This window comes from Phascolarctos cinereus, unplaced genomic scaffold (genome assembly GCF_003287225.1).
Source record: "Phascolarctos cinereus isolate Bilbo 61053 unplaced genomic scaffold, phaCin_HiC Scaffold_2;HRSCAF=192, whole genome shotgun sequence".
Classification (NCBI taxonomy): domain Eukaryota; kingdom Metazoa; phylum Chordata; class Mammalia; order Diprotodontia; family Phascolarctidae; genus Phascolarctos; species Phascolarctos cinereus.
This window is the reverse complement of record NW_027555625.1, coordinates 287,941,168-287,965,791: the sequence shown is the minus strand read 5'-3', so window position 1 is coordinate 287,965,791 and position 24,624 is coordinate 287,941,168. Positions and strand designations below refer to the sequence as shown.

The window sequence follows — 24,624 nt, the reverse complement described above, 5'->3', positions numbered from 1 at the left end:
TTTATCACCATGCCATTCAGTGAACTTTAGCATAATCAACCAATCAATAATCAGGAAATATTTAAATACTTACTATGCTAGGTACTATGCTAAGTATACAAAGATAAAACAAAAAACCTTCCCTGCCCTCAAGGAACTTACTTTCTCATGAAGGAAGACATATAAGATAAAAACAGAGTAGATGGAAGGTAACTTTAGAAGAGAAAAAATGAGCAGGTTTGGAATGTAGAAAGAGTTATGTGGAAGAGGTAGTACTCAAGTGGAATCTTAAAAGAAGTCAGGGATTCTAAGAGTCCAAAGTAGGAGGGAGTGCATTCCAGGGGAACTGCTAGAGCAAAGGCATGGAGATGAGAAATATAATGTGTCATGTGTGAGGAGCAGCAAATAGCCCAGCATGACTGGTCCACGGCGTGTGGAGAATAATGTATTAAAAGACCGCAAAGATAGAAAGGGGCCAGGTTGTAAAGAAATGCCAAATAGAGGATTTGATGTTTGATCCTAGAGGTAACATCAAGTTATCGGAGTTTATTGATTAGGACTATGACATAGTCACACCTGAACTTTAGGAAAATCACTTTGGCAACAGTGTGGAGGATGGAGTGGAATGAAGAGAAACTCGAGGTAGGGCAATTAGCAAGCTGTTGCAATTATCCGAGAGAGAGAATATGAGAGCCTAAATTGGGGTGGTGGCTGTGCGAGTGGAGAGAAGGGGGCATATGTAAGAGATGTAGAGAAATGACAAGATTCTGCAATTTGCAATTGATTTGTATAAATGGCGTAAATGAAAGCAAGGTGGCAAACCTGTATAGTGGATGAATTATGGTGCTCTTCAAAGTAATAAAGAAGTTCAGAAGGTGGGAGCTTTTGGGGTAGGTATGGGAGTAAGTACTGTTTTGGACATATTAAGTATGAGATGTTCAATAGGCAGCTGACATGTGGAACTAGAGAAATATTAGGGCTGGATAGGTAGATCTGACAATCATATAAGTAGAGATGACAGTTGAACTTATGGAAGCTAGACAGATCACCAAGTGAGAGATCGTAGTTGGAAAGCAGAAAGCCTAGAGCAGGGTCTTGGGGGACACCCACATTTAGTGGGCATTACATGGATGAAGACCCAACACAGTAGACTAAGAAGGAGTGGCCATACAGATAGGAAGAAAATAATGAGGGAAGAGAGTCACAAAAGCCCAGAAAGAAGAAAATCTCCATGAGGAAGATGTTGTTGTTCAACAGTGTCAAATGCTGCAGAGAGATGGAGAAGGAAGATTTGAGAAGGGGCTAATAGATTTGGCAATGAAGAGATCATTGGTACCTTTGGAGATAGCAGTGACAGGCAAATGGTGAGGTCAGAAGCCAAACTGCATAGGATTTAGTGAGAGGAGAGGAAATAAAGGCACAGAGTATAAATGATAGATGACTTTTTCAAGGAATTTAGTTAAGAAGGGGAGGAGAGATAGGAAATCTATCTGCTACTATCTTCTACTAAGTCACCAAAAGGTTGTGATATACATTGGAAGAGAGAGTATCTACACTGATAAAAATATAGATCATTGAAATATTAAATGTATGGTAGAGTATGTGTTTCAGCCTAATATTATGTAATTATCTTAAGATATTAGTTTACTATCTGATGTTTGCCATAGGCTTACTAATGTACATAAGGGTATTTTTTCAGCTTAAAAATTAAAATTCATAGCAAGAAGGGCACTATTAATAATGATAAATACTGATTAATTTTTAGCCAGTTCTAGGAATCTAAAATCTTAGAGTTGAAAGGAAGAAACCTCAAGAGACCATGTTATATAACTTCTTGCCTTCAGCCAGGCAAATCCTAATACCATAGGATTTTAGAGCTAAACAAGATTAACCTATTGATCACCAAGCACTTTTTAAGCACCTACAAAATGCCAGTCAACTTGCTAGGCACTGGAGATACAAAGACAAAAGTGCTATAATCCTTGCTTTCAAGGAATTCACATCCTTTCATGGGAAACAACATATCATATATAAGTATATACAGAATATAGTGAGTAAATATAAGGTAATTTCAAAGGGAGGCAGACGATCATAAAAGGTCGCATGTAGGAGGCAGTGTTTGAGTTGGGGAAGTTGGGATTTTAGGAGGAAATGAGGGAATGCGTTACAGAAATGGAGGATAGCATGGGGACAGGACATAGATTGTCTGGCTGTGGAATCTCAAGGACAGTATGGCTGGATTGTAGAGTACATGAAGGACAATAACACATGATAACTCCAGAAATGTAGGTGGGAGAGAAGTTTAGAAGACATATGCCTAACTGTAGGGTAGACTTGATTCTGTAGGTAACAGGAAGCCTCTGGAATTTGTTGAGTAGAGGAATGGCAGACCTCTGTTTTAGGAATACCACTTTGACATCTGTGCGGAGATTGGATTGGAGGAGGGAAAGCCTTGAGGTATGGCAGGCTAGTAGGCTATTGTAATAATGCAAACAAGAGGGAATGAGGAACTGACCTAGGGTGATGGTTAAGTAGAGAGAAGGACATAGGTGAGAAATGTTGTGAAGGTCAAACTGACAAGATTTAGCAATCGATTGGATAAGAAGAGTGAGAGAGGGAGGAAATTCTGCAGTTGTGAAGTAGGGCAACTGGAAGGATAGTGGTACCCTCCATAGAAATGAAGAAGTTTGGAAGTAGAAGATAGTGAGCTATTTTGGACATGTTGGGTTTGAGACACTTATAGGACATTTGGTTTAAAAGGTCCTATAGGAAATTAGCAATATGAGGCTGAAGCTCAAGGCTGAAGAGAGAGAGAGAGAGAGAGAGAGAGAGAGAGAGAGAGAGAGAGAGAGAGAGAGAGAGAATCATCTGTGTAGGGATCATAACTGAACCCATAGAAGCTGATTAGGTCATCAAGAAAGCAAAGAGAAAAGGACCCAAGGCAGAACCTTGGGGATACACCCAGTTAGAAGATGGAATATAGATGACCTAGCAAGGAGACTGAGGACTGAGGTAGGAGAAACAAGAGATAGCAGTGTTCAACAGTGTCAAAAGATGCAGAGGGTCAAGAAGGAGGATTGAGGAAAGGGTATCAGATTTGGCAATCAAGAGATAACTTTTGAAAGAGTGGTTTTAGTAAATTGCAAGTAGCTGAGAGGTGAGTGAGGAGGAAGTGAAAGAAATAAGTCTAGACAATTTTTTTTTGAAGATTTTGGATGTAAAGGGTAAATAGGATAATAATCTGAGGATATAGAGACAACAGTGTTTTTGAAGGAAGGGGAGACCTGGTGCCATTGTAGGCAGTAGGAGATATAGCTAGGGAGAGATTGAAGATTAGATTGTGGGAAGTCTATCAGAGGAGATAGGAGGGTATGGAATTAAGAATACAAGTAGAACAGTTGGCCTTGGCAGGGAGAAGGACTTACTCTTCATCAGCTTCTTCCAGAACTGGTGTCAAGGAAGAAAAAATTGAGGATTATATTAAAGGGTTTTGAGATGTATAAGGGAGAAGGAAGGTTACTGCAAATGACTTATTTTTTCCTTCTCAAAGTATGAGAGAACCTCAAAAATAACTAACTCCCTTATTTTATAGAACAAAAAACTGAAGTCCAAAAAAGTGAAATGAGCTTCCCAAGATTGTTCAAATTCAGGGCTCTTGCCCTGAATACTATGCTTATTCCTGTTTAGTTAATGAAACCTGTGGGGAAGTCAAACCTTTTCTCATCCACCCAGTCAAGTGATTTCTCCTGTCTATAAATTTAGAGGTTATTTTTCCATACCTCAAATGAATTTGCTTTACTTTATATTAATTTGTGGTCATATCTTCTCTCCCCAACCTCATTGGGAGCTTCTTGAGGATGGAACATATCTTACTCATTTTTGACACTCCCACAGCACCCACACACAGGGCAATGAAGTAAATATGTTCTTTGATTTTCTGAGAAATGTTGAATGACATGCCCATGATTATGTAGCTAATGGTATAATGGGGACTAGAAATTTCTGCTCCCTGTTCCCCACCTCCGCTGCCTAGCATATTGATCTGAGAGGGTGTTACAGACAAGAATCTTATGATAAATGAATGTGGCACTAGGACTTTTCTGATATGACATCTTGTTGAAAGGGAGAGGAAACAGCAATTCAACAACCTGTTGGTCAACATTAAGTACAGTTCACTGTTGGAAGATAAAAACAAGCCACCAAATAGGCACTCTTGACCATGCCTAATGGATAGCAGCAAGGGCAACAAAGTTTACATTCAACTCCAATTAATTAGACAAAGTTCCGAAAAACCTGCTGCCTTTGAGACAGTAACTTTATTGAATTGAAATAGAGATATAGCAGCAATTTACATACAGAAAGGGTTAAAAAGGAAAGCAAATTAATATTGCAGGAATGGCAAGCTACCCTCCACAGCTAGTTGCAACTATTGCAGTATAATGTTAATAATTAGGCATTCATGCATTAAATGTGATTAATAACCCTAGGGTACTAAAGCAGAGGCCAGAAAGAGTTATACTTAATTTCAAGGCTTTTTTATTGTATGAATGGTCGACCAAGTATCACCCTCCTAGCAGCATCTGGAGCACTCGTTGGTGTTCTATAGGTGGCTGGTGTACTTGACCCCCTTTTTTAAAACGTGTGTTCCATAAAAACACTACTTCCGCCCCAGTCCCATCTAAGAAGCTTCTGTTAAGGAAAAGAAATGCATGTTTCCATCTAAAAATCTGTAAAAGCTAACAAATCCCCCAGGCAGCAGTCAACGGAGCAGAGCTTAGAGCAGGCACTTCAGCAAATTCATTTCTGATGAGAAGTGTTAGAAAATTCACTCCTGCTCTTTGCTAGGTTTCTTATCACTCTGTGGTGGTGTGAGGACTCCAGTGGGAGCAGACACTCTCTCATCAGCCAGCATGGCTTGCTTTTCATAAGCTCTGTCCTAAAATAATACCAAAGGAGAGAAATAACAATGGTTTTTAAAAAAGTAGGTTTTTTACTTATATTTATTTACTAACTGCTGAAAAGAAGACATGCAATAACATTTAAATCCTACTATACTTTCAAAACTGTCCTTTATATTAAGATGGTTGAGCAAATCAATGCTAATTCTGAGTAAAATGAGTTTTCAACTCAGAAGTGATAATCTAGGGGTAAGGATGGGCTGATATTTAAAGGGGGAAATGATCAATTTCATACTGACATAATTAAGTATATCTAAAATCAGATTCAGTCCTCCAATATATTTTTTCACCAACTGATTTCCTAAGAATCTACATTAAATTTATGAAATAAACTCACAAAAATATAAAGTGATCTTTTGGTTTACCTAACACCTAGAAGTTGAATCTCCTTCCATGATTTTTTTTTTAAAAAATAATTACATGGGCGGGTATCTTTCTGGGTTATTTATATGTAGTCTTGTCTGGGGCAAAGGATTACATGGACTGGGTATGGTCGCTTCTAGAACAATGTACTGTTTTATCATCCTTAAATCAAGGTATGAGAAAATATAAAGGTTATTACTGACCAGCAAATTTATGGTGTTCACATGAGTCTGAATGTTATGCATGTCTTCACTAGGAACACCCTTGAAATATTTGAGTCTGGCTCCTCCTACTTCCTTTACAGCCATAGCAAATGGGACCATCCACTTCACACAGTCCTCTACTTCTGGCCAATCAAAGCCTGGGAAATAAAGTGAAAACAGTGCTCAATCTAAAGCTTAAAATATGGATATGTCAATACATTGATATACACACTTCAAATGCATCTGAAATCCAACTTACCTGAAACTTTTTTCATTATCTCAGTGGAAGAGAAATGATATAAGGCAGATGCAGCCAGCACTCCATAAGTAAAATCAAAGCAGCCCATATCCAGGATGCAGACATCTAAAAGCTACAAAGGAAGTTGGGAAAATATGATAGAAAACAAGTCAGTCAATCAATAAACATACCCCCATGAAATTACTTAAGATAGATGGGATGCCACACCAAATGGGATAACTTGTAGTGCTGGTACTTACCTCGGCCACCTGCACAAAGATTTGCTGAGGATACTGTGGCATGAGCACTTCTTCATACAGGTCATTGAGATAAGCAACCTGCATGTATACATTTAGCCAGGACACAAGTGTCATTGGACTTAAACGCCACTTAAGGGCCTAGAATAAAATGGAGGGAAGAAAGGAGAAGACAATTTAGAGATCAACAGCTAAGCCAAGAGTAATGGAGCACCCTGCCATGCGGGGTAGATTGCCATACAAATAATCAACCATCTTCAGAGTTACAGTATGTCCGCACAGAATCAAGACTTAGAAGGTCATTATTTAATTCAGAGGACATGATAATTAGGTATACAATTGAAGACGAATCAAATTCAAACAGGCAATTGCTTTCATCCTTGAAGAAATTCTGCATGAAGATTGAGCAGAAAATGTTTTATAAATCATTACTAACTTACCTTCATAATGATTAATTCCATGGTAAGAATTTCTTCCTCTGTACAAGCTCCATCTGTCACATAAGCAAACTGGTACAGCTTTGGTGGATAGATTTCCTGAAAGAAAAATAAATAAAATCATCATTACCACCAAAGCCAAACATTGGCATCTGCATGCCATAGTGTCCATTCGAATATCCCATTACCCGCTTTTTCTGAACCAAGTTTGACTGATGAAGATACAAAAACATAAAGATTCCACTCTAATTTATGTATTTTGAATTCTAGCATCTTTAGATGGTTAATTCATGGCAATATATTCATGGGAAAAATGTAAGAGCCCACCAGTAGTCAAAATGCCTGTGAAATCTGAAAGAAATTAATGAACTGTGCTTGCTATCATATATCTTTAGAGCAATTTTTTTTTTGCCCCCTCTTAGCTTCACATTTAACAGTTGGGCCCTAAGTTAGCATGAGTTGCCAAGATAAAGGCTGTTTCTTCCACCTAAACCATATTCATAGCCCAAAAGTAAGGTACTTTCCATACCATAAAAGTAAAATAGATGGTATTCTAAACATGAGCAGATTTCCTACCCTCATTGAAGCTAACATGTAATACTAACATTAAAAACTTGAACCAGTTTTACCTCAAGTTTGGCAGCTATAAATAATGAGGTAATCCCAATAAGCTGCAGAAGTGTTTTTGTAATATTTCGCTGTGTTGCCATATATCGATCAAAGAAGTCTTGTGCCAAGTAATACGTCTCCCTGTGAAGTTTATAGACTTCAGACACCTGAAAAAATATTTAATAAGTTTTAGTACATTTACCTGAAAGAATGTTTTTCATGGGCTTTCAATGTTTTGCTTTTAGACAAAACAGCAAAAACAAAAGTGCTGACAAGTTTACTTTTCTCCATTCTAACCTGTAAGTGTACTTATATAGAGAACTTGAGTCTTACTTAATATGGTCCAACTCTTCTACGTTTCCTGTGTAGGTTCAATCCTTTAAAGAATTAAACAATTGTTTTCAAGAGAAAACCCCTTATGAAAGTCTCACAAAAAATTATCAACCTTTCAAAATTTATTCTGAAAAACATTGTGTCTTGGGCATCACATTACCATATACCACTAGATGGTTAAAATAACAAAAAATTTTAATAAATATCAAGATACAGAGATTTAAAGACAGGCACAAAGTCAGGCTTTAAAGGCATCACAGTATAGTAGAAATATCAATGGACCAAGGAAAAGACCTTGATTCCAATCCCAGCTCTGTTCCTTACTAAGTGAATGTGTCTATATTCTCCTTTGTAAAATAGGAAAAACTTCCCAGCCTAACTGGTTATTGTGAGGATCATATGAGAAATCTATCAAGGTGCTTTGTAAATGACCAATTGCTATACAAACGTAAGGTATCATCACAAAAGCTAATAAAAAACACTGAGTCTTTCTAGGAATAGGATATGCCAACATTAATATGTTAATGTTTCAAAATTTGTCTCTGTTAGAATCTAAATTGTATGTAAGCAAAGAGCGAGTATATTTTTTTGGTGGGGAGGGAGGAATGATTGAAAGAGTAAAGAGAGCATTTCGTGTAAATAAAATAAGTTTATGAAGATTCCTTAGCGTGTCAAACACCATTTCTAATGATTAGAGTTAATATCACCAGCTAGTATTCAAGTTCCACCATTATGTTTTAGAACAGAAATAAAACCCAACCCTTGAAGTGAAACTCTTGTTGTTTATAAGACAAATTTTCAAAGATCCTTCACCAAACCCAAAATTTAGCACCTGCCATTAATGGTTTGGGCACCCTTTCCATATGCAAAAAAAATCACAGTTGTGATAGGTATGTTTCTTAACTTATTTGAATTTTTAACTGTTACTCATTATGAAAAACAAAGAAATAGCAGAATTTGGTAACATAGTTAAGAGCTTCAGTAGGCCTAATTTAAGGGAAAAAAAACCCCACTTATCAAAAGTTATATATGATAAAGCACTTCTTGTAGAAGATTGGATATGCCAGACAAGATAAATTTACCTATCAGAGTTACAAAATAGAGAACAACTTTACTTCATGTCTGCCACAGATTTTAAACAATAGAAATGTTTGTTCCAGGGCCAAATTAGAAAAGAAAAACAGAATTACTTTGATTTCCATGTTTTGGAAATGAGAAAGGCAATGAATACTTCATGGATTCAAAAAAAGAACCAGAAAACCAATTCAAAGAATTCTTTGTGAATGAGCAAAATATAATCACATACTTGTTTATACCATACTGTCACAGTTTAATGCCAACAGTCAAACTTACCTCCATCATCCAATCCAGAAGGATGGATCGCATTCTTGGCTGTAGAGAAGGATGTCTCTCCATAAAGTTCTTATCCCTCAGGTATACCTGTTCTTTGCTTAACATGATTTTCCAAACCTCATCTCTATTTGCCCAGCTATAAAAAATGAAACACTTATTAAAGTGCCTAAAAGTTAGAAGGAAAGCTGTAGTGAAGAGCTACAGATGTGTAAGTGGGTATGGCAGGTTAATTACTTACCCCAATAATGGTAATGGTGTAGCTCTATGTTGTGAGAAGTTGTGGGTTGGCATATTAGAATTAGGTAATGATGGCTCATCCCCTCCTTTGTCAGGTGTGAGAATCACTGACCACGGATTTCTGAGAAAAGCCTGTTTAAGGAAAACATCTTCTTAAGTAATGGGTTACTTGAAATCAGTCTCAGTACAGAGAATATAAATGATTCTTTATATAAGACAGCATTTATTCATAAAAAGAAATACCTTCACACTACAGAAAACATATTAGTGTCATTATCTTAATTAAAGCAGAATCCTACATTTTTCAGGATAAAGGAGAATGAAGTCAAGTCTAGATTAGGGATTTTAAACTCTTTTGGCAATCAGATAAAGACTAGAGACTCCTGAAGGTTTTGCTTTTCAGTACATAAAATAAAATACATAGGAGAGAAATCAATAAATTGAAACATGCTTATCAAAATATTAAAAAAAAATTCATGAGTCCAATGAAATGTATTCAAAGGCACCAGATTAAGAACCCTTTGTCTAGATAAATGAAATTCATGTAACCTCACACATTCATTTCAGCCATGAGCCTTGTCTCTTATCTAGCAAGCACCTCCTATTTACAATTTAGTTCCTAGAAACATTCTTCATATCCTTTTGTGCCATTTTATAAAAGATTTCTGGGCTTTTGCTACCTCATTTACTTAGACCTTATCTAAAGTTACAGACTACTTCACAATCATATCACTATTTTAGGTAGAGAACAAAAAGAGATAAAGTAAATATGTTCTACAACAAAATATTTGCTTTAAGCTGGCTGTCCATACTCAAAAGTATAAAAATAAGACTGCTCAAATCAAACTTGCAGTAGCAAGTTTGAAATTAAAATGCATCAATTGCTGCACCTTTCAGATTTAGGATAGAGGGAACTAGCAAACCTTTTCATGTGGCTATCTAGTATAGCTCCCTTAAATTGAAAGTCTGTTTCTGAACAGGATGTATGAGCAATGTATCGGTTCTATCTTCATATGGTACTAAAAAGTACAGGGATACAGCATAGAAGATTTTTAACCCCCTTAAAAGAGAATCAAAATGTTTTGACACATTTAAAGTATTATTATATTTTTAAGAAAAATAAGCAATAAATCCAGCATTGTGAGAACTAAAATTTATGCCTTCTATAAAAACCATAAAAACAGAAAATCCAAACATTTAAGACCACCTTTGCAGACTAAATGTATCCCAAATGTCACAGTGGTCTCAGTTGAAGTTTTGGAATATTTGATTTCTATTCAAATAGGAATGTTTTGGTAAAGTTTGAGTTGCATTAAGACTTATTTTAAGTTCCCATATTTAATTTCTGGCTTTATAAACAATTTTAGACTCAATTTTCAGAACTCCTCTTCCCCCAACTCCCCCCACCCCTTTAAACAATGCAACCATCTTGCTGAAAATGTCGAAGTACTGTGCCTGCATGGAAAACCTGTGGAAAAGTCTGAATCTATTTGCATTTCCACTGTTTTAATAAGGAGGAAGCCTATTAAGTTTTAATACAAAAGACTGAAAAAATTGTAAATGAATATCATCTAGCTTCTGGCTCAAAAGGAGTGCTGATTAGGCAATAGTAGGTCCCTTTTCAACACATTTTACACTCAGGGGTTGTTTGTGCACTTTTCAAGCTGCTAAGGTATCTAAGTTGGAATCAAGTCTCCTCTCCCTCTCCCTCTAAAAAACAAGGCCATTCCTCATCCTAGGTAGAATGGACATGCAAGATTTCCCATTGCAGCTCATGGGATAACTTGTGGGAGAAAGAAAACCTCTTCCAATTAGTCTACAACATAGTGCTGGTAGCATTTCTATGATTCAATAAGAGGCATGTTAAGAGTGCTGTAAGTGAATTTTACTCTTCTATCAGTGGGCCCAAAATTTTGCTTTGAGGGCACAATCATCTCTGACCATATGATTGGCAAAGCTAAGAACAGGTCTTTGTAGATAAGTTGGCAGCAATTTTTAAACTACAAGTCAGAGAAGAGTTACAAGAGACCTAAGAACCGATTAATTTTTCCCTAGAGGAGGCATCTTACAGAAGAAGTAGGTAAGCAGAATAACACTGCATTACTCCATTGAGTACACCTTGAAGAAGTACCTAGCTTTAAAAGATTAGCCCAAACTAAAGAGGAGGATTATAGAGAGGACTGGTATAAACTGAGAGCTCAAGGAAATGTTCCAATGAAAAAATTGGGGGGCAGCTAGGTGGCACAGTGGATAGAGAACCGGCCCTGGATTCAGGAGGACCTGAGTTCAAATCTGGCCTCAGACACATAACACTTACTAGCTGTGTGACCCTGGGCAAGTCACTTAACCGCATTGCCTAACCCAAAAAAAAAGAAAGAAAAAAAAAAAAATAAAAAAAGAAAGAAAAAATTGGGACTCATGTTAGGGCTACAAATTTTCTGAAACAACAAGATGGATATACTACATTAGTCTTAGAGTTTAATAAAATTGCTCAATATTATCTTAGGATTAGATATGGTCTTGATGAAGTAGTCAAAGACAGAATTATTAATGATTTTTAAAGACAGTTCACAGTGGTAACCCCTCTGTTGTTCTTCTAAAGAATATGCGCACTCACTTCAGCAGGTCAATAATTAACTCTTTAACAGAATGATTTTAACCACAAGCCAACCAAAAGATTTCTATTGTACTTCCAAATTCCAGCTTCATAAATTAACATCAAAGACATTCTTATTCTTCCCTAAGTAGACTGATTAACTCAGATATCAACATATTTTAAAAAATAAATAAGAATCTGTTCTGAGTGTGTAGAAAATTACAAGAAACCCTTAAAATATCTATGGCTGGAAATTGATATGAGTAAACTCAATATTACTATTTACATACCATATTATGTGACCAGTTGAGTTGAGATAGGGCAACTAGATTATCTCATGTAAAATGTTATTATTAAATGTTCTGTAATTGGAAAGTGCTATGTAGAGGCAAGCTATTATCATATTCTATTAATATGTCAAAGACCAAAAGATCTACTTAGTCTATTCCTCATTTAAGAATTGGAAACACTTAACTAAATCAATATCCATTCTTGCTGCTCTCTCTAAGAAATGAAGATGCACATAGTAGGTACTTAGAGATTTGTGAGACAGAAGAAAAAATAAATTTATTTTCTAATCAAAGTATACCTAATAATATATTTTGCATCTTAAAAATGGGGTTATAACACCCATATAACCCACATTATTGGGTTTGATTAGTATAGCTAATAATGGCTTAGTGAGGATGAGAGGAGATAAGGAAAAAGGAATAACAATTCTCTTTACTAGACTGAAATACTTTTTTTTTCCAATTTAGGAGGAAATCACCAATCTCACTTTTCAATGTTCAATGAATCCTGCTTAGGAAAGACTACATATATTAAACTATGACTACCATTTCAAACAATGATGCCCATCTGCTATGAAGTATTCTACTCTTTAAGGTTCCAGCTGCTACCTCTGTTTAGATACATCACATTGTTCATTTTCCTATGAAATGATGTACTGCCCACCCCCAAGTTTGTCACAAGTACTTAACTCAGCTAAAATAAATATTCCTACTCTTGTTTTTTAAAAAATTTTTATGATGTTATAAGATATGACCTAGGATGGGAGGGGGCAGAGTGAGAGGTACCTTCTCTAAATCCAAACCATGACTATGGTCTCCAGTCATTTCTGGAGGTAAAGATAGTATGAGTTCTTTTCATAATGAGCATCAGATATCACAATGTATAATTTTAGTGGTTTGTTCTTAAGGGAAAGGTTAAGACAAGTAGACTATCAACTGGAATTCTATAATGAAACGTATTAATGTACAATATCTTCTACAAATACTTACACCTCTTAAGGTCAGTTCAAAACCCAGTTGGTAGCAACACTTTTAGTTAAATGTTAAACATATATAAAAATCACTGGCCAGAGATAGTGAGGCAGAGTCATCAAGATACAAACCAAGCCATTTTATTTAATGTTACCACATGCTGCAGGCAGAAGGAATTCAAGAATTTCAAAGGTGTAAAGGGGCTTTCCAAATAGGGAGAGGTATTCATTTAGAAACTTACTCTTTTAGAGACCACCATTAATCCACTTACCCTGAGCTGTTCGTCGTTCTTCAGAAGGTGACTAAGATATGTATTTCCCATTTGGATCATATGTGAGCTTGTACACTGGACCAAGGCTGGAGACCTTGGTTTTAGGTCTGTCTGCCAATAATTAGCTTTGTTACCTTAGGCAAATCATTTTACCTTCTTTAGGGCTCAGTTTCCTCCCCAGTAAAGGGAAATACTTGAAACAGATGATTGCAAAGATCTTTTCCAACTATTATGTGAAATCTAAAATCTAAGTGTCCAGAGTTTTCCTAATATGGGGAGGAGGAATGACAGCCCTCAGCTTGTTAGGAGCTGAGAGTACATAATTAGGCAAGGATTACCTTTAATTGCAATGAATGAGGAAGAACAAAAGAATATAGTAAAAGCATGATTATAGTAGTAAGGAAAGAGGAAACTAGAGAGTTTAAAAATCATTTTTGTCAATATTAGGAAATAGCAATGATCATGCTCGCAGACCATGAAGCTTACCGGTATCCTGACTGCAGTTCTTCCAATTGTTTCCCTTTTGGCCAATACTTCATCTGGATCCAGCAAAAACTAGATCCGAAAAACACAATCCAACAAGTGAGAAAATAACATAAAACTGTGAGCATAAAGTTTGACCAAGAACTGGCTCCCCAAATCCCATCCTTTCTCCCACAATACCTGACTAAGGATCCCTATAGCCCCAGGATACTTGGAATCTAGGACAGGGAAGGAGTTCCCCTTATTTTACCTCCCTGGTACTCACCACAGCTACATCGGCCTTTCTTTTCCGGGAGCGGGAGGATTCTGTTGAGCCACCACCACTTTGCTCTCTTCCGGGCTCAATACCCCTCTTCTTGTTCTCTTCCTCTTTCCCATTCCAGCCATCTTCCTTCCCATCAGGGCTTCTTTCCTCCGTCCCTTCAGCATGCTCACTGGGACTTTGGTTTTTCTTCCCGTCAAAGAGCTCACCAGCACTCGGATCCTGCCTGCTATCAGGATTTGGGTCTTCCCTGCCATCAGGGCTTGGGTCTTCCCTGCCATCAGGGCTGGGGCCTTCCCTCCCATTTGGTCTTGGTTCATCTCTCCCATCAAAAAGCTCATGGAGACTTGGGTCTTGCTCCCCACAGATGAGCTCGTGGAAGCTTGGATCTTCCTCCTCATAGATGAGATCAATAGGCTGTGGGTCTTCCTCCTCACAAATAAAGTCCTCATCATCAGGGTGTGGGATTTCCTCCTCACAGATAAGATCATCAAGGTTTGGGCCTTCCTCCTCACAGATAAGCTCATCTGAGTTTGGGCCTTCTTCCTCACAGATAAGCTCATCTGCATTGGGATCTTCCTCATCACAGATAAGCTCTTCTGGACTGGCATCTTCCTCATCAACGGTGTCTTCCTCATCACACATAAGCTCATCGGGGTTGGGATTTTCCTCTTCACAGATCAGCTCATCAGCATGGGGGTCTTCTTCCTCACAGACAAGCTCATCTAAGCTCGCACCTTCCTCCTCACAGACAAGCTCATCTAAGCTCGCACCTTCCTCCTCACAGACAAGCTCATTAGGGTTTGGATCTTCCTCCTCATAGATAACTTCATCAAAGCTTGGATCATCATCCCCATAGACAAGCTCATCAATACTTGGATCTTCCTCCCCATCAAAGAGCTCATCCGGGCTTGGCTCGTGCGTCCCGTTCATAAGCACATCGGGGCTCCGCTCATGTATACCATTCATAAGCTCATCGTGGCTTGGCTCTTCCTTCCCATTCACAAGCTCATCGGGGCTTGGCTCTTCCTTCTCATCAACATGATCTTCCTTCACATCCTGGTTAAATTCCTCCTTCCCCTGGCATTCCTCAGAACCGCTGCAAAAACAAAGCCAACGGGGATTGTTGGGAGAGGCTTTGCCCCTAAACCACCTTCTCCCTTTTCCTGCCACAGAGATACTCACCTTTCTCTGGACATTGTGGCAGAGCAAGGGCTAAGACCTCAGTTCTAGAGGGACAGAAAGAGGAAAGATTAAAAGGTCTAATAAGTCTTTGCCGAGCAGTACCAATCTACCCTGCGGCCCCCTAATTCCCAAGAGGACACGATCCTTTTCCTCCTTCCCCTTTCTCTCCCAGGGTGGTGGTGGGGAAAGCGTCCCAAGCCCCCAGGGAAAAATAGCAGTTTAGAATGGGAGAAGGGCCACAGATCCTCAAGATCAATCTCCAGGAGACGACCCACTCATTTACTGCAAAAAGACTCTCTGACCTCCCGCTCAGCCCTCAGAAAACAGCGGTCCTCGGGGTACACTGATCTTTCAAACTCAAGTGCAACCCGGGGCACCAGACCTGCCTCTGCGGATTTATGTGCAAAGTCAATGGAATTGGGGGTGGGGAGGGGGAAGGTCACCTCCGCCCCTTCTTGGCGTGCCTCGCGTCAAACCATCAAATGGGAGAAAATGTGCCAGATCTACCTCTTGCGAACCCCAACCTTATGGTGGTGGTGGTGATGGCGGCGGCCGCGGCCAAAGTAGTGGATATGGCGCGTCTACGAGGTAATCCTGGGATCCGCAGAATCCCGGTTCACCTGCTCTCGCATCTCGTTCACCTCCCTTCCCCTCCCCTTACCTCCGCCGTTGCTCTGGCAGGCGGCCACACAGCGGGAATCCAGGTGGCAGAGGTAATGACCGAGCAAGGCAGAATTCTTGCCAGGGGGTAGCCTCACCAATCCGCTGCGTAACGGGCAGCGAGTACTGCGTACCCTCCTGGTCAAGTGAGCAAGCGAGCTAACAGCGTGCGTTCCTCTGCCTCTATCTCCCCAGCCGTCCTGAGCCCATCTCCCGCCTGCTCACTACCCGCTCTGCTGGCTCGCTAGCGCTGGCTAGTTGGCTGGCTGGTGGGGCTGGCCCGCCCGCCCTCAGGGGCGGTGTTTGCGGCTCCCACTCCCCGCCCTCCTCCGGAGATCTCCCGCCTCCGCTAGCAGCTCCGCCAGCCACACCACTCGGTCTCGAGTGTGGCCCTTGCCGGCTCTGCCCGCTGGTCTTGCCCGGTGGCACCCGAAGGACGTAGAGCTCCGCCGCTGACACCAGCTACCAGTCATGAGGCTGGAAGGCCGAAGATGCGAGGACCCGGCTGCGAGGACCCGGCTGCGAGGACCCGGCTGCAAAGATAGGCTGCAGGGTCTTGGCTGCAGGGACGTGGCCGCAGGGATTTGGCTGTAGGGATGTGGCTGCGAAGACTTGGCGGCGGGCACTCGGCTGCTATCAGAACTCGGCTGCGGAACTCTCCAGCTGTGGTGATAGGATGCCCACCGTGCCCGCCTCCCTCCTCCTCCCACCCTCCCTTGGAAGCCCCAGGTGCATCCTTACCCGCAATGGGCGGCGGCTGGTAGCTGCAGCAGCGGGCGCGGGTGGCGGAGGTGGTGGCGGCGGAGGCTGCGGCAGCGGAGCTGGAGGAGGTGGCGGGGGTGGTGGGGGAGGCAGCGGCTGGGGAGGTGGAGGTGGCGGAGGCGGCAGAGGTGGAGGAGCTGGGGGCTGCTGATGGATGCCCGCAGGCGGCAGCTGGTGATCGGGGTTGGCCGAGGGAGGCAGGGTGAAGAGAAGGAGAGGCAAAGGCCAGAGGCGAAGAAGGAGGAGGCCAGAGGAGGCGAAGCTCGGAGCTCCTGGGCAGCTCTGGTGGGATGTGCAGGGCGCGGCTACCTTCCTTTATACCCTGACTGCCCGCGCCCCCCTCCAGCGGGACATTAAAAAAATATCTAAGGCGCGCAGGGGCCCCCCCACCCCACCCCCTCATTTCTCCCCCTCCCCCCCCACTCTTAACCCTCCCCGCCCCCCACTTCAGGTCCGGCCTGTCTCGGCCTCACTGCCTGGGCCGGGCTAGGGCCAGCTCTCCCTGCCTGGGCGTCGAGCTCTGGGGGTAGGGGGCACCCGGCCAGCAGCTCCGGATGAAAAGCCGCTCCCCCCCCCACCTCTTCAATTCATAGGGAGCATGCGCACTGATGTGCAGCTGCTAAGGGGAGGTGGGGCCTCCTGGTGCTTAGGGAGAGGCGAAGGGAGGGGGGTGCTTGCAATTCAACAGATGAGGGAAGGGAGGCGGGGCTGGCCGGAGCACCGCTGCTCTCTCTATGAGCTGCAAAAAACAGCATGGTCGGGGCTACAGATCCGTGTAAACAAGGGGGCAATTGTGATAGCTCTTTTGGAGGGGGAGAAAATGTGTATGGGACCCGTAGACTGCAGGCTTGGTTCCAGCCTCAAAACTGGGGAACAGTGTCATGAGATGGGGTGAACTTGGAAGGTGGGATGGAGGGGAGGCATTACTGCTCTTTGGCCTTTGCAATCGCCGCTGTAGATTGTGCTTGGTGTCTTTCTCCATGGTTAATGTGTGTGGGGGTAGATGTCTTAGCTGCTTTTCTTGATTTTCAAGGCCATGATGCCAGTTCCAACTCTTTCTCTTCTCTCCACTCCCTCTGTAATATACCCAAGGCAAGATAACACCAAGCCTACCTGACTCTGCAGAAGCCTGTGTGATTTTCCCTTCTGCCTTTCATTCATGTGTAACCCCTGCTTCCAAGTCTTGGAAGACCTCCCCAACCCCGGTTGAGCTCTCTAGCCCTTGAGGCCCTGTCACACTTACATTCCGGCCCCTGGTTTTATTCAACTTAGCACTTTGTTGCACGTGGCCTTGTGGGGATATCTGGCATGACTATAACTCAGGGTTCCTCCAAAAGAACCTTCCAAAAGACTGTAAGCTCGAGAGAGTCATGATTTATAGATAGTTCCCTTCCTGGGTTCCTCAACATTATGCCACAGCCATATTTCTGAACCAAAAGTTGGGAAGTACGATCTAAGGAAGGATGTTTCTTTGGGAAATCGTCCTTAGGTAAAAGCACACTTTCTTTTCTTCAAATGGAGAGAGCTCTGAAAAATCCCAGAGACAGAATCTTTACTTACAAACCCAACTCCAGGAGGTGTAGTAGATACTGGATCATATTTGTGGAATGAGTGAGAATGAATAAGTGAATGAATAAAGACATAGCCGTTTCAATGGAAAGAGTAATGGATTTGGAGTCAGAAGTCCTGGATTCATTACCAAGTTCTGTTGCTTACTGCTACTGTGACCTTTGGCAAATCACATATCTCTATGCCTCAGTTTCCTTATCTATCCATCACAGATGTTCTAACTGACATTAAGTGCTTCTTCAAATGAATAAGGATGGCAGGATGCTATGAATGAATGGATGAGGATAAAGGGCCTCTGCCAATTAATGAATAAAGATGGTGGTCTCCATGGTGCCAAGGGTGAGAGGGATTGCAAACTGATTACTAGGCTCCAGGTGTGTTTGGGAGAAAGAAAGGCCGGGAGGAACCTGAGATAAGTTAATCATGCAGTTGAATTGCACTGAGTTAAGAGAACAGGCTTTTAACCCAAATCTTCCTCTTACTGACTCTGACTTGTTAGGCAAGTCCTTTAACCTCTTTGGGGTCTCAGTTCCTGATCTACAAAATGGAAATTGGGTAGGGTGGACTAGATGATTCAAGGTTCCTTCCAACAAAGACCCCCTTCCAACTTAATGTTCAGTGATTCTAAGTTCATCCTGCAAAGCAAGGATTCAATTTAATTCAAGCATTTACTTATTTCTTTATTTATGTGTGAGCACTCAACTGTGTGCAATCCTTTGCTAGGGGGATGCAAGATAAAACAAGACATGTCCACTGGCCTCAGAAAGCTTATGGTTTAGCGTTCATTTGGTAAAACCAATTTTTCCTTAATCCCTTGGTTTTCTGTTTCCTTCCAGCCTTTCCTAGACCATTCTACAATGAAGCTTAAGGAATAACGTAATAGGAATTTTATGGAATGATACTGGCTAGAATAGAGGAACAAGATTAGACACAGACATGGGAAGTGGGAGGAGAAGACAAGTAAGGGCCAGATCTGAAGAGGGCCATGCATCATTTTATCCCCTGGGAAGAGGGGCCTCTCTGCCCCTGGAGGGGGATCTCCCTGGGAAAGAGGCAGCCTTCCCAGAGCACACCACACCTAATCTTCCCTTACAGATACACCAATTCTTCTTTCTCTCAGGAGACATGGAAATAATGAGACAAGTAATGAGGGGTTGCTTTCTCTCTGATAGTCCGTGAAGTTTGGGCAGCTGTGTGCACAACTGGACTCTGCTGTCACTGAGGCAGCCTCTGTCTGTCTGCAGTTGGTATTGATTGCACTCCAAGGAAGTGAGCTCTCCTTTATCCTTGGAGCTCAGTTTTCAGTTTGGGGATTATCTAGGCCCAGGGCTTCTCCTTCCTGCCAGACATTTGGATATTTCAAGACTCCCTTGTTAGTACCTCAACTCATGTTTGTTGAATGAATGAATGAATTGGCCATTTGTTAACTGGTTTTGGGGAGTAGGGATGGTCATAAAGCAGATTGAAATTATTGCCAGAGCCAGTACTGGGTAACCTGTATCACAGTTGCCACTGAGTACAGCCTGAGGCAACTTCTGTTGAATGATGGGTCCATTCCAACTATATCCTCTCTATCTTTCAAAACTCAATCCAAGTGATCCCTCTTCATGTGGTGAAGGGTTCGAAGACACCAGTCTTGAAAGTTTCAGAACCATCCTTCAGGCAAAAGTATGAAGTAGTGGAAATCATCTTCAGCCACAGGCATGCCCTCTCCAGCCTCCTAAATCCAAGGCTCGATCCCTCTTTCTACCTTTTTTTCCTTCCCTCCTCCCTTAAAACTAACATACTTTTGTCTTCTGCCTTGAAGGGTCTTGTTCTGCACTCATTGTCCAACTTCCTGTTCCCACTCCATCTTTGAAAGGTTTTGTTCTCATCTGGTTCTAGAATTGTAGAACTGTAGGATGTTGGACCAGGCAGGGAAAGTACTCATTTTTTGAGGAGGAAACAGAATCCCACAGAGGTAGAATGATTTGCCCAAAAGACAACTTTTTTCTCTACAAAAATATTTACCTTGTAAAGTAAGGTTCATTTCTTTTCTCCCTACATTTTATATATATATATATATATATATATATATATATATATATATATATATACACATATATATATATACATATATATATATATACACATATATATATATATATATATATATATATATATATAAAATGTGGACTCAAACTGAACTTGACATTGATGCTTTTGTACTTCCATTTTCAGAGTTAAGTTCAATTATATTCAGATGTTTGATATTTTAGTGTATAGCCCTTTCACTTAACGGACATCTTTTAATTGTTTAACAGCTTTGATTGAAAAAAGTGAATGGAGTGGGGGGAAAGGGGTCATTTATATAACACTGTGTACAACAGGTCAGCCCAGAAGATCTTTGGAGAACCAGTGTAACTCCCCCAGTTTCCTATTTGATTCTGTGAGATGTAACTATTAACAATGAGACTAATTTTTAAATGAACTCATATGAACTTTATGCATCCAAAGAGTGTTGCCTCTGCTTCTGCAAGCCTTTCTCCCATCTGTCCCCTTCAATCAATCAACAAATATTTATTGATGCCTATTCTATGTTTCCCTTCCTGCAGTTCTAAATGTCAAAATGCTATCCATTCTTCAAAACACAGCACATATCCTGCCTCTTATGTGAAGCTTTGCCAGCCTGCAGGCATCTGTCCTTTTCTGAACTCCTATAGTATTTGAAGTACACCATGTAGAGAATCACAGACTCTCAGAGTTTAGAACTTGGGTTCATAACTGGGTCCATGAACTCATCTTTTTTTCTTTAAAAAAAAAGATATATCTAGATTACTTATTCCAATAGAATTGGTTTCCATTGCAATCCTATGTATTTTAAGTATTTAAGAACATTATCCTGAGGTGGGGTCTATAGGCTTTACCAGACTGCCAAAAGGGTCCATGACACAAAAAAGATGAATGAACCCTGAATTTCAAGGGATCTCAAAGGCTCTCAAACTAGGATCTGAATAAAAATTACCTCTAAAATAGAGCCAGCAAGTGGTCAAGCCTATGCTTGAAAGACCTTTGCTGAGAGAGAAGACACTCTCTTCTTTGCCCTCCTCTCCCCTCTGTCCCCAGCAGCCCATTCCACTTTGGGATAGCTCTCATTGTTGGGAAGCTTTTCCTTACATCAAACCTAAATCTGCTTCTCTGTTAACTTCCAGTCATTCTTCCTAAGTCTGCCCTTTGGTGCCAGGCAGAACAAGCCTAATCCCCTCTGCCACATGACAGCCCTTCAAATACTTGAAGGTGGCTATCATGTTCCCCCTAAGTCCCCCTTCTGTCCTCTAAACTCAGCATCAGCAGTTCCTTCAATAGATCCTCACATGACAAGATCTCATGGCCCATCACCATTCCTATAATTCACTGGGCAGTCATCATATTCAGTCTTGTACATAGATTTGTCCGTACATCATGGCACTTGAAGGTTTACAAAGCACTTTCCATGGGCTATCTCATTTGGTCATCATAGCAACCTTGGGAGGTAGGTGATATTATTATAATATATATGATAATATATTATATAATATATGTTATTATATATAATTATTCTCCAGAAATAGAATATTTCTGAAAGAAATAGAAAGGGAAACTAAGGCTGAGAAAAGTTGAGTGACTTGCCCTTGGTAGCAAAGCTACTAAGTATCTAAGATCCCCTACTATAAAGTAAGCTCCTTGAAATCAAAGATTATTCATCTTTCTTTCCTCAAAGGTGCTCAGCATAATAAAACACTGGTCTTAGAGTCTGGAAGCCCCAAGTTCAAATCCCATATCATTATTGGCTTTTTGACAGTTGATCTCCCAGCCTCTTGTGTTCTCATCTAGAAAATAGGGATGATATCTATAGAACCTTCCACCTCAGGCTTTATGCAAGATGCAAATTAAGTAATGAATATAAAGTACTTTGAAAACTTTAAAGCATTACATAAATATCGGTTATTTAGAACTTATGCACAAGAGGTATTACATTTTAAAAAAGAACTTACTGAATACTGAAAAGTATAATACATGGTACCTGACCTCAAGGAGTTCTCCACAGTCACACCTCTCTACCTTCCCCCCACCCCACAACATAACCAAAAATCCCTATAGCTAAGTATTGGTTCCCTTTCTCACAATTTGATCAGCCTGTTTCCATTGCTGAGAATTCCCTCCCTTTTTTCTTCCCTTTGTCTGCTAATCCATGGCTAGCATTCACCTCCTTCAAGGTCTGGTTCAAACCACACTGGCTGTTGCCTACTTATACCTGTTTCCTTCATCTTCTCCAGGCTGGTAATTCCAGTTTCTCCCAGTATTTTCCCAACAGGTCTTAATTTCCCAGTTGACTTGTATTGCTCTTCTTTTTTTTTTTTCTATTTATTTATAATTAATTTATTTAATTTTAGTCTTCAACAATTACTTCCATAGGCTTTTGAGTTTTAAATTTTCTCCCCCTCCCTCCCACCTCCCTCCCCAAGACAGCAAGCAATCTGATATAGGCTCTCTATATACATTCCTATTAAACATGTGTTCACATTAGTCATGTTGTAAAGAAGAATTAGAACCAATAGGAAGAACCACAAGAAAGAAGAAACAAAACAAGAAAAAAGAAAAGGAAATAGTATGCTTCGATCTGCATTCAGACTCCATAGTTCTTTCTCTGAATGTGGATAGCTTTTTCCATGATGAGACTTTTGGTAGATCCTTGGATTGCTGAGAAGAGCTAAGTCTATCAAAGTTAGTCATCAAACAACATGGCTGTTCCTATGTACAACGTCCTCCTGGTTCTGCTCACTTCACTCAGCATCAGTTTATACAAGTCTTTCCAGGTTTTTCTGAATTCTACTTCCTCATCATTTCTTATAGCACAATAGTATTCCATTACATTCACATACCACCACTTGTTCAGCCATTCCCCAATTGATGGGCAACCTCTCAATTTCCAATTCTTTGCCACCACAAAAAGAGCTGCTATAAATATTTTTGTACATGCGGATCCTTTTCCCATTTTTATGATGTCTTTGGGATACAGACTTAGAAGTGGTATTGCTGGGTCAAAGGGTATGCACAGTTTTATAGCCCTTTGGCCATAGTTCCAAATTGCTCTCCAAGATGATTAGATCAGTTCACAACTCCACCAACAATGCATTAGTGTTCCAATTTTCCTACATCATCTCCAACATTTATCATTTTCCTGTTTTGTCATGTTGGCCAATCTGATAGGTGTGATGTGTGGTACCTCAGAGTTGTTTTGATTTGCATTTCTCTAATCAATAGTGATTTAGAGCACTTTTTTCATATGACTATAGATGGCTTTAATTTCTTCATCTGAAAACTGCCTATATTATTCTTCTTACAAAATGTCAAACTGATATGATAAAGCCAACCCTTAGTAAGTCTAAAGAATAAATAGGGACCCTGAATAAGTTCTACAGTGTTTTTAACTATCTATCTTTATAGTCACAATGGAGCTGGGTACTTCTTAGTTGAAGTTCATTTCCATCACCCCTACGTCATCCAGGCTGAAGAACAAATTCGTTAAGAGCCAGGGGGACCATGTCTAGTGCTTTCTGCTTCTCCTTTAACCTTCCCCACCCCAGTGCTTAGCACTGTTCAGTGTTAAACTGACAGAAGAGAGAGGGAAGGAGAAATTGAGGCCACAATGGTATTAATAAATGAAATTCAAAGGCAATCTAACAGTCCCATTTTAAATCAGATAGAGTCACTTACTTATTCCTAGGGCCACTGGCAGACCAACTCAGGGCAACTAAGACATAAATCAATCCGCAAGTCTTTGCTAAGACCCTGTACACTTTACTAATCCTATGCTCAGTTATACTGTGTGGGAGAGAGAAGGAAAAGACAAGCCCTGTCCTTTAGGCACTTGCACAGTCTGGTTGAGAGACATGCAAACATTCAATTCATTCAACCAACACCTTCTTAGAGACAAGGCAGTATACCAGATGTAGCATGATTGATTCTTTTCACAAACAGCCCAGAATTTACACACCCAAATGAATACTGTCCCCTTCAAAGGAGACCCCTGGGGAGGCAACATGTTTATTCCAACCATGTCGCCATTGCTCAGGTGTGTCTGGAAATCCTCTTGGGAACTGGCTGTCTGAGCCAGTCTTCAGGTCACACAAGAAATTCAGCCCAATTACTTTACAGTCACACCTCATTTTGGACTCAAAACCGTAATACTCAGCCTGATTGCTCACTTTATTCTCCAGGTTTGGCTTCTAATTGCTTTTTATACTTTCCAGAAAGCAGAGCGGGAACTCATAGTGCAATGGATAAAGCTGCAAGGGGGCAAAAGTCCTGTATCCTGGTCTTGACTGCCACTAACCCACTAACCATGGAACTTGGGGCAAGTCCCACTTGTGACTTTTGTGTCCATGAATGTCTTCATCTATAAAATGGGATCGACTATAACTTCGCCACCTATCTCACAGGGTTGTTGTGAGGATTAAATGAGATAATATGCATGAAAATGTTTTGTAAACTCTAAGGTATTATACAAATAACAAGGGATTGAGCTCCAGCCCTGTTGGATGGACACTCAACATATACAAAACAGAACTCATCACCTTCTCCCTGA

General features: G+C 40.7%; 2 protein-coding genes across 3 annotated transcripts in view; one reads left to right on the top strand and one right to left on the bottom strand.

The window, feature by feature from the left end:
- Positions 1–4,261: 4,261 nt before the first annotated feature.
- CCNE1 (cyclin E1) lies at positions 4,262–16,757 on the bottom strand. 2 transcript variants are annotated; one of them, XM_020985067.2, is made up of 12 exons: positions 16,428–16,757; positions 15,027–15,070; positions 13,845–14,940; positions 13,583–13,651; positions 8,969–9,099; positions 8,731–8,866; positions 7,065–7,211; positions 6,439–6,534; positions 6,002–6,139; positions 5,763–5,874; positions 5,504–5,661; positions 4,262–4,915 (listed from the first exon to the last, which is right to left on the bottom strand). In XM_020985067.2, exons 2-12 carry the CDS (start codon positions 15,038–15,040, stop codon positions 4,805–4,807), a joined length of 2,208 nt encoding a protein of 735 aa, XP_020840726.1. In that variant the 5' UTR covers positions 15,041–15,070; positions 16,428–16,757; the 3' UTR covers positions 4,262–4,804. The 2 variants fall into 2 exon arrangements, with proteins under 2 accessions (XP_020840726.1, XP_020840727.1); XM_020985068.2 differs by lacking the exon at positions 16,428–16,757 and adding an exon at positions 15,688–16,166.
- The window catches only part of CUNH19orf12 (chromosome unknown C19orf12 homolog), a 126,585-nt gene continuing 118,044 nt past the window's right edge, over positions 16,084–24,624 (top strand). Inside the window, exon 1 of the mRNA XM_078150095.1 lies at positions 16,084–16,415. Coding sequence (XP_078006221.1) covers positions 16,283–16,415 — 133 coding nt within the window. The 5' untranslated portion in view covers positions 16,084–16,282. The remainder of the gene's footprint in view (positions 16,416–24,624) is intronic.

Bases quoted from the DNA above. Each gene is read 5' to 3' on its own strand.
- CCNE1 (XM_020985067.2), bottom strand. The intron at 9,100-13,582 runs GTAAGCTTCATG...TTCCTTAAACAG, and splicing joins GAACTGCAGTCAGGATACCG to GCTTTTCTCAGAAATCCGTG. The intron at 7,212-8,730 runs GTAAGTTTGACT...ATATTTTTTCAG, and splicing joins TTCTGGATTGGATGATGGAG to GTGTCTGAAGTCTATAAACT.